The sequence below is a fragment of the Sorex fumeus genome, unplaced genomic scaffold (assembly GCF_029834395.1).
Source record: "Sorex fumeus unplaced genomic scaffold, SorFum_2.1 ptg000128l, whole genome shotgun sequence".
Classification (NCBI taxonomy): Eukaryota; Metazoa; Chordata; class Mammalia; order Eulipotyphla; family Soricidae; genus Sorex; species Sorex fumeus.
In genome coordinates, this window is record NW_026606185.1 from 24,903,030 (window position 1) to 24,915,286 (window position 12,257).

General features: G+C 42.5%; 1 protein-coding gene across 1 annotated transcript in view; it reads left to right on the forward strand.

Moving 5' to 3' along the window:
• GREB1L (GREB1 like retinoic acid receptor coactivator) overlaps positions 1-12,257 on the forward strand; it is a 273,750-nt gene that overhangs the window by 210,438 nt on the left and 51,055 nt on the right. Inside the window, exons 16-17 of the mRNA XM_056137907.1 lie at positions 6,411-6,591; positions 9,547-9,739. Coding sequence (XP_055993882.1) covers positions 6,411-6,591; positions 9,547-9,739 — 374 coding nt within the window. The remainder of the gene's footprint in view (positions 1-6,410; positions 6,592-9,546; positions 9,740-12,257) is intronic.

A 12,257-nucleotide genomic window follows, 5' to 3' on the forward strand; every position in this document is an offset into this window, starting at 1 on the left:
GCCTAAGGGTTTTATTGAATATTGTCTCTTCCCTGGCTTTCTGTCTTGACACACCGCCTACTAGTGATTCCCTTTCCCTCAGCATTCCTGGAAGAGCTGTCTTCTGGGCCTCATTCACCCTCTGGGCTCTAGGTGCCATCCTCAACTCATTCTCATGGTTTCACACTAATGATCTCTCTTTTCATTGTCACCTTCAACTTACCCCTCTGTCCCAGGGTTCTTTCCATCCCTTTGCTCTTTCCATTGGTCCTCCTCTTCTCAAAGACAGAATGATCTCTTTTATCCTACATAACTTCCAGTTCATCCTCCTCTGGCTAATCTGGCACACCTATTGTGGTTGTATCCCGCCTTCTCCTCTCGCAGTGACTCCTCCTACCCTGCAATCTTGCCTCTGCACCCCCATCCCTCCCTTCTACAATGACCCATGTTATCAGTGAACTTTTGAGTCATACACAAGTGATTGCCATTCCTTCCTCTAAACACCCTCCACGACACACTCTGTCCCAGCCTTTCTTGTATAATTCATGTCACACGCACCAATGCTGATCTCCAGCCATGACTCAACCCTTGTAACTGTAGGTTTGTTATTCACTCTCCATCAACAAAGTAAAATGTTGAGGGAACATACCTGTCTTGTATAATTCAGGACCAAGGGTTTGTCATCATTTGATACCCTCCATCCCCTTGTCTTACTGATCTGTATACCACAGATGAGTGAGATTGTGCTATTTGTCCTTTTCTCTCTGACTTTGCTTATTTGAGAAACTCCAGCTTCATCCAAGATGCAGCAAACTGGATAATTTCATCTTTCCTTACAGTATTGCATTTTATATTACCACTTCTTTACGCAGTCATCTGATGCTGGCCTCGGGTTGTTTCCATATGCTGCTGACTATTGCATTAAATGCTGCAGCAAACAGAGATGTGTATATTTTAGAATTAATATGGCCCAGGGATCCCACTTCTTGGTATCTACCCCCAAAACACAAAATCATTAATTCAAAAAGATATATGCTCACCTGTATTTGGGGAGGAGGCAGATATCTTCTTGATGGGAAGAGTCACTGTCACTATCACCCCGTTGTTCTTCAATTCGCTCGAGCAGGCCCAGTGACGTCTCCATTTGTCCCTGTTACATGCAAGTGTAGCCTGATGACCTATTGGGGGCTCCTTCAGGGTCAGGGGAATGAGAACCATTCATTGTTACTGTTTTTGACATATCCAGTATGCCACGGGTAGCTTGTCAGGCTCTGCGATGTGAGCAGGATACTTTTGGTAGCTTGCCGGGCTCTCCGAGACAAATGGAGGCTTTTGGGCCAGCCTCTAATCACCTTTACAGGTGTTCCTAGTCAGGCATATAGGTGGCTATGATTCTCTCAGTAGCCTGCCGGGTTCTTTGAGAGTGAGAACTAGAGAATAAGAGGTTGCGCGGCTGCCTTTGCAGCCACGTGCTTCCGGGAGCTTGGTTTTATAGTCACTGGATGACCGTTGATGGGTTACACGGCAGTTGGTGGGTATAACTGTCTAGCTACTGGAAGGTGGGGGAGCTGGGTGGAGGAGGCCCAGTCCCGAACTGAGCAGGCTTGGAGGTCTCAGCCCCGGGTCCTGCACACTTGGGTTCCTCTGCTGGTTCCTTGTCCAAGAGTGTGGAGAGTGGTCTCAGCATGACTTTGACTAGGTCCCAGAGGTCTTCAGCTGTTGGGGCTCTGCTCGGGGTAGAAAGGGAAACTCAACCCGCCCTCCTCCAACGGGCCCCAGTGAGGACAGCCAGGTGCAGGGGCAGGAAAGAGTAAGCGATAAAAATGAGGAATAAAATAATTTATTAAAAATAAAAATCTGGGGCCTAGAGAGATAGTATAACAGATAGGGCACTTGTCTTGCATGTGGCTGACTGCGATTTGATCTGTGAAATTTCATATGGTTCCCTGAGCACCACCAGGAGTAATTCCTGAATGCAGAGCCAGGAGTCACACTTTGAGCATCACTGAGTGTGGCCCAAATACCAAATTAATTAATTAATTTTAAATTAAATAAAAATCTGGGATGGAGACATAGTACAGTGTGCTTACCTTGTATGCAGTCAACCCAAATTATGTCAGAAAAACTAAGAGTGATAAAATTCTTAGAAGAAAACATGAATCTTTGTGATTTTGGATTAAACAATTATGTCTTAAATATAACTCCAGCATCAAAAACAGCTTTTAGAAATTGACATTCAGGGTACAGAAAGAGCTGCAAAGGCTGGACATATGCCCACATATATCCCAGCAGCACATGTGTTCCCTGGAGCACTACTGGGAGTAACTGAGCAATTGACTGCAAGAATTTTCCTCCCTTCGCTTCCTAGTTACAGTTATTTTGCTTTTTATTATTCTCACATGGTTTTATTTCTTTATGGTTTTAATTTTTATTTCCCTTATAATAACAACATTGAATATATTTTCATATATTCATTAGGCTTTCTTCTTCAGGGAAATGTCTATCCAGTATTTTTTGTCCATTTTTTTCTTGAATTTATAGAAAATATTTATGCATTCTGGACATTAACCCCTTGTTAATAATAAATAATATTTATTACAGACTTGTCTATAATGTCTTTGATGAACAGAAGTTCTTAAATTTAGTTTATCTATCCTTTGGCCTTTTGTACTTAAGCCTTATGAGGTCCTGGTTATTCTTCTTCATTGTCTTCTAATAGTTTTAGCATTTTGTCTTTCACATTTAAGTTTTTAATTCACCTGAACATTTTTGTATTTATTAGTAAAATCCAATGTGCTGTTTCTTTAGCACCATTATTGAAGAGCTCATGCTTTTCAGTTGCTCCACGGTGCAAGTTCTATCATAAATCTTATTTTCTGTATTTATGGGGCTTTCTTTCTATACAGTGTTCAATTCCAGAAACAGTGAAACCATGTAACTCTATAATTCTAGTTTCTGATAATGCATATAGCTGGCCAATTCTTTAGGACTGCCCTTTACTATTCTTAGATCTTTGTTCTGCCATGTAAACTTTTTTTTTTTTTGCTTTTCGGGTCACACCCAGTGATGTTTGGGGGGTATTCCTGGCTCTGCACTCAGAAATCACTCTTGGCATTGCTCAGGGGACCCATATGGGATTATGGGAATCAAACCAGGGTCAGCTGTGTGCAAGGTAAAATGCCCTACCTGCTGAACTATCGCTCCAGCCACTGCCATGTAAACTTTTAAGTGATTTTTCAGTTTAAAAAATACGATGAGAGCAATGGGATAGTGTTTGCCTTACACATAACCAACCCAGGTTCAGTCCCCAGCACCACATACAGTCCTCCAAGTCCCGCTAGGAGTAATCCCTAACCACAGGCCCACGGTCACGGTCATGGTCCTCCCGTTATTCATCGATTTGCTCGAGCGGGCCCAGTAACGTCTCCATTGTGACAATTGTTACTGTATTTGGCATATCGAATATGTCACGGGTAGCTTGCCAGGCTTTGCTGTGCGGGGGAGATACTCTCGGTAGCTTGCCAGGCTCTCCGAGAGGGGCGGAGGAATCGAACTCGGGTCAGCCATGTTGGCTGTGTGCAAGGCGAACGCCCTACCCGGGTAGGGCGTTTGCCTTGCAACCACAGGCCCAGGAGTGAAAAAATTATGGATTTTATATATGTGTGTGTATATATATTTTTTCCAAGAGTATCACTTTCATAAACAAGAAAGAAACAAAAATTAAAATAAAGTCTAAAAATTGAATGGCAAGGACAAGCTACTAAAATTTCCCAGTCAGAAATAAAACACTCTGGGATCAGTGGTAGTGGAGAATGGGCACTAGTGGAGGGATGGGTACTCGATCATTGTATAACTGAAGCCCAAGCACAAAAATTTTTAAGTCTACAACTGTACCTCATGGTGTTTCACTAATAAAAATTTAAGGAAAAAAAATAAAAAAGAAATAAAACACTCAAGCCCCTCCTGTCCCTGCTCCCTACCCAGGTTTGCCACAGCAGAGCCAGCTGGATGCGTAGTACAGACTAATGTACCATGTTTCTGTGATGGAATGACCACAAGGATTCATGAAACTTTAAAGGAATTAAAGGAATGTAGGGAATCAGCCTATTAAAGGCCTCTATATTAGTTTTTTCTGATGTAGTCAGCTCTTTATTATCTGTAAGATACATTTTTTTCTTCATGAATTATTTCTGGCTTTTTCATACTAGGTTACCCTAACCTCGCACCTAAGGATAGAAAATACAGACTAGGAAAATAGGGACTCTGGAATACTTTGGAAATGTAGGTATATTTTTGACTGGTTATAAAGAAACAGATACTCCCCAGAGATTAGGCAGATCTCTTGTGCCTCCTGCTCACTCTTACTCCCCATAGTGCTTCGCCTCCCATTATAACATATGTCCAGATTATCCATCTTCATTATAAGCTCAATGATACAAAGACCTTTGTCCTGCACTCCTGTGGATCTCCAGGCCAGGAATGATGCCTGACATGCTACTTGATATATCATCTTAGAAGCTCAATAAATCACTATAAAGTACAGCATGTAATTTTCTGAATATAATTTTCTGAAAAATTAAAATACCTTCCATATTAAGTATTGGATTGATTGCCTTTGGAAATACAATAGCTTTGACAGCATTGGTTGGAAATTAAAAATCATCTCTTGAGGAAAATCTCCTACTGGGAAATCTAAAATCAAAACTAATCTTTTGCTTCCCTTTTATCTGATATAAAAAAATTCATGTACTAAATTGTTTTTTGCTTTTACACTTTGTTGATCTATGAGCATTACAACCCCTAAATCCTTATAGTGTATTATTGTTATTTGCACTGGGTTTTATATCAAAGAAAGAGATTAAACTAAGTCAACATAATTCATAAGTTTCCTTGTCTTACTTATATTATTTTTCTGTTTCAATTTTTTTCATGTGGTGGGGGCAGCTAGGAGTGTATATTTATATCTTCAAGACCTTGAGTCCAGGCTCATCCTCTGGGATCATATATAACCTCTAAAATATGACAAATTTAATCTTTAAATCAGTCTTGTAATTTTTTTCTGTTCTGGAGGTCTTGGAACCAGTGGGTTTAACCCTCCCCAAAATGCACCTTCCTGGGCAGGTGACAGGGGATGATTGCCTTTTGTTTCTTGTTTTCTTGTTTTGTTATTCCAGCTTTATTGAGAGATCATCAACATGTAGCACTGTACAGATTTAATGTGTGCCATGTAATGATTTCCTTCACATATGTATTGGTATATAAATATACATTGTCTATGCATATGGTAGACAATGTGAATATCTTTCAACTCACATCATTGCATAATTGCCACTTTCACTTTTATTTTTATTTTGGAGGTGGGACACTGGTGGCAGTTCTCAGGGGCTATTCCCAGCAAGGTGCTCAAGGGCTACTCCCAGAGGTGCTGGGGAGCATGAAAGCCCAGAGCTAGGGCTCTGGCATGCAAAGTCTGTCTCTTACCTTGTGAGCCACCCAGGACTGTACTCTTCATTCAAGGATTAAATATTGGGGGCTGGAGTGATAGCACAGTGGGTAGGGCGTTTGCCTTACACACGGCCAATCCAGGTTCGATTCCCAGCATCCAATATGGTCCCCTTAGCACTGTCAAGAGTAATTCCTGAATGCATGAGCCAGGAGTAACCCCTGTGCATTGCCAGGTGTGACCCAAAAAGCAAAAAATTAATAAAGTAACTTTAGGGGGAAAAAAGGGATCAAATTCTGTATTTTTAATTATCCCAATACAGCATCTTATGGTTACAATATACAACTTTTAAATATCGTATATTGTATGTTGTATGTTATAAATGTTGTGTGTTAAAGTTTCAGTTTCTAACATTTTGAGAGGACAGTAATTTTGAATAATTCCATTCATTGTATTAACTTGCTACGTAACTTAACATTCATTGAGGGTTTCCCTTTCTGTAGAGACTGGGCAAAGCTGTCACTGCTTATTACTTTCCTTTTTGTTACATATGGTTTGTTATGAATTTGGATTTATGTGATTTATTAATCTGGCCAAGAATCCTAAAGTTTCATTTTTCCTGAGTAGTATGTAATAGCTGAGGTCTGACACATTCAGCTGTTTCTACTTCATGTGTCAGATTGTTCCCTGTTGTCATTTGTGTGAGGTGTGGGAAGGGAGTTGAGTGCCAAGTTCTCAAGCCAAAGAGAGGAGGGGCTGGGAGCTCTGATTTTAAACCCTGGTAACTCATGGTCTTCCCTGAACACTGCCAGTTGTGTCCCGAGTGGCTAAGCATTGCCAGGTGCTTAATTAAAATTAAGGTAAATTAAAGTAAATTGTTTATAAATCTCTGCTCCATTAGTGTCCTGCATATCCGCTGATAGTGAATCACATGCATCCTTTTCATCTATGTGTATGTAAGAAGACAAACTTGTTTTCTGCTTGGCAGGTGTCCTTGTAGACTTGGGTCTGGAGGAAAATGGAACAGCTTATCAGAGAGCAGAGAAATATGTTGTTCGTCTAGACAATGAAATTCAAACCAAGTTTGAAGTTTTTATGCGAAGAGTGAAACAAAACCCATACACACTGTTCGTGCTGGTTCATGACAACTCCCACGTGGAACTAACGAGGTGATTGCTTCAGAGTGAGCAAAGACAATATTTCTTCTACAGCAGTAGTTGCTAAGTAATACATTAAGTAAAATGTCACTTGAAAACCAAGGGCCTTAACATTAGACATCCTTTTAATAATTTTTTTAAATTAAAATCAGTAAAGGTATTTGTTAGTAACCTGTAAATAAAAAGAGCTGGTTGGGATTCTATCATTACTGTTATTTTAAATCAGTGATAACCAAAAATATGGTATAAAATATCTATTACCTTCTTTTTTTTCAACCTTGTGTCTCTTTTGTTTGTTTGGTTGGTTAGGGATTTTTGTTGTTTTTGGGTCACACCCAGCAATGCTCAGGGGTTACTCCTGACTCTGTACTCTGGAATTATTCCTGGCAGTGCTCTGGGGATCATATGGGATGCCAGAGATCGAACCCAGGTCAGCCTCGAGGAAGGCAGACGTTCTGCTTGCTGTCACTCTGACCTTGCATAACCCTACATCTTATTTTGATTCCTACTCTTTTCTTCCTCTTAACTTTCTGTACAATCTAACATTGGTTTTATTTTAATTTACTGACAGTGAATTGTGTGATTCCTATTAGCATTATGGTTTTTGGTTGTTTGTTTTGTTTTTGTTTGGGGGTCATATGTAGCAATGCTTAGGGGTTCCTCCCGGCTCTGTGTTCAGGGATCACTCCTGGAGGTGCTTGGAAGACCATATAGGATGCCAGGGATCAAACCCAGATTAGCGACATGAAAGCAAATGCACTATCTGTTTTTCTATCACTCTAGCCCACACTATAATCTTCAGAGCATGGTGGAGCTCTATTACTTTTAAAGGGCTGACAAGGACCCAGAGCAATAGTAAAGGGGGTAAGCCACTTGCCTCACATTCAGCCACGCTTGGTTCCATCCCCAGCACCACGTATGGTCCCCTGATTCTGACCGCAAAGCCAGAATCTGAGCATAGCCAGGTGTGCCCCAAAACAAACCAAAAATGGGGGAGGCTAACAAACTAAATGCTTGCTCAAGACTAATGAGCACCCAGGCAGGACTTTGCTCTCCTCCTCCCCCATTCTTTCCCCCTTTTTGTTCACTTCTTCTTGCTAGTTCTCTTTCTTGCTTTTCACTCCTCATACCTTTAACAGCAGTAGAGCTGTCACAGAGAGAAGATCAGAGACCTGTCCCAGTTTACCAGACAGAAGAGTAGCTCATTTCGTGGGTGAGTGGCCTTCTCAGTGAAGGAAACAGATAATGGAGCCCGCTCTGCTCCCAGGTCCAATGACAGTAATGATCTGGCAAGAGGATCTTACTCCTATAAGACTGAAAGGGCAAGCAGTTATTTCTGAGGGGAAAAATTAATCGTCAAATGTTAGAGATCACCTGTGTCATATACCATGTCTGAGAGGAAATTGGGTATGCCATCAAGCATTTGTAGTTTTTTTCTTCAGACCACAGTGAGGTTTAGAAAGTTTGATGGTCTGTGGTAGACATGCCAGAATTACAAAAGCACTTCTTCAAAAGCCAGAGACGTATTTGGTCCTTGATATCTGAAATCTAGAATCATATGTAGGTATCAGTAAACTCTTGCATAACCTGTTAGATCTAGCAGAGGGAGGGAGGAGAAGGAAATTTGCTTACGTTCTGTTCTGTTCCTGTTAGTGTTCAATGAGCAGAAAGAGCTCACTGGCTGGCCTTGTATACCATGTCCTTTACAGTTAAGAGTAAGTTCTGAGGACATGCAATGACTCTCGATGAATGTCATTCTCCAGGACATTAATATTATTCTATTAACCAGCATAATGTAGTTTGAGGCTGCATGGTAACCTGGTACATCCAAATTGAACAGAACCGAGAAGGATGCAGCAACCAGAGAGATAGTACAGCAGGCAAAGTGCTTTCCTTGCTCACAGTCAACGTAGGTTCAATCCATAGCACCACATAAGGTCCCCTGAGCACTGCTATGAGTGATCCCCAAGCACAGAGCCAGAAATGAGCCCTGAGCACAGCTGGTTTGGACCTCCCCCAACCCCCGCAAAAAAAAAATATATATATACAGAGACATGAAAGTAATGGTCATAGGAAGGGCTTAAGAGGCACCCCTACAGCCTCAGAGGAGAGAGAGCGATGGTAGCAGAGGGAAGCTGCTACAGCGTGGGGCCCTTTCCAGAGACTGAGCATCATGGTTTGATGGAAGAACTCCAGCTTTCAAATGCGCTTTCAAACTATTGTAGTCCACCTCAGTTATTGATAGATTCCTTAGCACTATAGCACTGTAGCACTGTAGCACTGTCCTCCCATTGTTCATCGATTTGCTCGAGCGGGCACCAGTAATGTCTCCATTGTGAGACTTGTTGTTACTGTTTTTGGCATATCGGATATGCCACGGGGAGCTTGCCAGGCTCGGCCGTGCCGGTGGGATACTCTTGGTAGCTTGCCGGGCTCTCTGAGAAGGATGGAGGAATTGAACCCAGGTCAGCTGCGTGCAAGGCAAACGCCCTACCTGCTGTGCTATCACTCCAGCCCTCTGTAGCACTATACCTGCACTAAACTACATTAAATTTAGACTTCAAGGTGGATCAGGGGAAAATTTTGGTTTTGTTTTGTTTTGGGGCCACACCCAGCAGTACTCAGGGATTACTCCTGGATCTACACTCAGGATCATTCCTGGTGGTACTCAGGGAGGTCCATATGGAGTGCCAGGGTTTGAACTCTAGCAAGGCAAATGCTCTACCCACTGTACTATACTCTGGCCCTAGGGAAAAATATTAAGTGAAAAAAAATTCATGTTAACTACCTGAAAGTGATAAGAAGCAGTATAATTTTTGCTCTTATAAATCAAATATTCATTGCTTCAATTCTCCCAATTTAAAAGCACTTGAAAAATAAGAACAAAACATAATCTTCATGTGTGGTGTCTGTTTTGCATCTAATCCATTAAGGGCAAGGTATTAATTTTACGGTCACTGTTTTCAGTGTCATTTCAGGCTCTTTGTCACATGGAGAACCCAGTCATGGGTTGGCTGATCGAGTGATCAATTGCAGAGAAGTTCTGGAAGCTTTCAACCTCCTGGTGCTCCAGGTCAGCTCCTTCCCGTACACGCTGCAGACCCAACAGTCCCGAATCAGCTCCAGCAATGAGGTGCACTGGATACAGCTGGACAGCATGGTGAGTCGTGTTCTGGTCTCCGCGCAGAGTCCTGCCCTGAGCTCTCCTATGGGCAGGTTCTTCCATGACAAGACTTTTTCCAACAATAGCACAAGCATTCAAAAGTCTAACATAATGCTTTCTCTCATAAGACTTCCATAGATTTATATTATTGAAAGATTAAAAACTCGAGAATAAGTGTCTTTATAAATTTGATTCTGTGACTTTGTTTTGGTTTGGTTTGGTTTTTGTTTGGACTTGCAGTGTTCAGGTGCTGCTCCCAGCTTGTTGCTCCAGGGTCTCTCGTGTCAGTGCTCGGGGGACCACATGGTGTAGATTTGTACTGCATAATGACCACTGGCCTTCTGCATGCAAAGCTATGTTCTACCTAGCCTGTTCAACTGTCTCTCCAGCACCCCCTGCCCAGTCGTTTGTTTTTTGGTTTATCCTGTAGCACTGTCCTCCCATTGTTCATCGATTTGCTCGAGCAGGACAAGTAACGTCTCCATTATGAGACTTGTTATTGTTTTTGGCATATCGAATACACCATGGGTAGCTTGCCAGGCTTTGCTGTGCAGGCAGAATACTCTCGGTAGCTTGCCGGGCTCTCCAAGAGGGGCAGAGGAATCGAACCCGGATCGGCCAAGTCGACCGCATGCAAAGCAAACGCCCTACCGCTGTGCTATTGCTCCAGTCCTTGGTTTATCATACACATACTAAATCATTGTCCATGTTTGTTTGTTTTGCTTAGTTGGGGGTGAGTGGATACCCAGCTGAGCTCAGGGGCTGTTTCCAAAAGGGGCTTGAGGTTGCTTCTGTTAGTGCTGAGGTGACTCTATGGTGCTTGGGAGACCTTGTGGTGTCAGGGATTAAACACAGATCTCAGATACACAGAGCACACACACAAGCCCTTGGAGCTCTCCTGACCCAACACAAATTCACTTGAGGTGCTGCCTCTAGCCTGAAAAACAGAAGTTCAGGGAAGGTTTTTTTTATTTTTTTGTAGAACACAGAGAATACTGATCCTGAATGAGTTCAGCTAGGGGTCTTACATCATTGCAAATGCAAAATTGGAGTTTGGAGTGGGGCTTCATGGTGTAGATTTGGAATATTTTTCAAAAATAATGGTCACTGAAGCAGCTGGTGTAGATAAAACTTGGGAAAAAACGATGCCGAGGACTTCAAGAGGACAGTAAAGCCAAGAGCTGACGCCTACAGGACTGGGACTTGGCCTCAGGAATCCTTGGTGACCTTCCAGGGAATAGCGTCTGTCAGACTACAGGGCAGCATTTGCTGGAGGAAAAGCAGATTCAACAGCTGACAGGGAGAACTCCAGGCTGGGGTTACAGAGAGGGCAGGACTTTGGAAGGGAGAGGGTTTTTTTTTTTTTTTGAGAGAAGGGGTAGATTTCCCAAAAACATAGGAGTCAATAAATGGTATGATTGGGTTTTTTTTTTTTGACATTTGGAATGCGTGTTTCTTTGGCATTCTACTACAGTGTTTGAAATACAATATCGTACTTGCCATTTTATACATATAACACACTGGAAAAAACTTCAGGCTTTTTGGGTCACACCCTGGTGATGCAGCACAGGGGTTGCTCCTCGCTCTGCACTCAGGAATTACCCCGAGCGGTGCCCAGGGAACCATATGATGCTGGGAATCGAACCCAGGTCAGTTGTGTGCAGGGCAAACGCCCTACCCACTGTGCTATCTCTCCAGCCCCAGTAGCTCTAATTCTTAAAACCCATATTATATCCAGTTGATCACATTCATGTATTTTACAACCTAGCCTATGATTTTTCTAAGAAAAAAGGAAGAGGGATCCAGGAGCTGGCACCCTGGTTAAAGCACCCACCTTGAAAGTGTGAGGCCTCAAGTTCAATTCCCAGTGCCACTCACATGCACTCACCAGCATCCCAGCAACTGTGCTGTCAGTGATCCTCGGCATTGCATGTGATTTCTAGCTATAGCACAGTCAGGGCTCTTGCAGAGCAACCACTGTGAGACACCTGGTGAACCACAGCTTTAAAAAACTATTTTTAAGCACCAAGACCAGGAGTGGAACTCTCACAGTCAGTATGTGTGTGAGCACCACAACTACCATATATGACCCTCAGCCAGCACCACAACCACGTGTACAAACCAGGGTGTGAGCACCACACCACATGTGTGATCTCCAGTCACTGCGACAGTGACATCTATAGGGAAGAGGATTACTGGGTCGGGGGCAGAATAAAGGGGAGAAAAGGAAATAAAAATAAGGATTCAAAACAAACAAAAAAGAATAATGACAGATGGATGCATCCCATTGTGCAAATTATGCCACATCAAGAGAAGGAGCAGACCCAGAGCAGGATTTTATCTTTTCCCCTAAGAAACGGGAGCAAAGATGACAAATAATGTGAAGACCAAGTGCTTCTAAAAGAAAGCACTTTTACTCAATCTGACCAGCCAGCAGTCCGGATCAAGAGGGAAGTGCAGATGAATGAATTTTCATCCTGAAATGACTTATTTGACAGTTCTCCAGAACTCAACC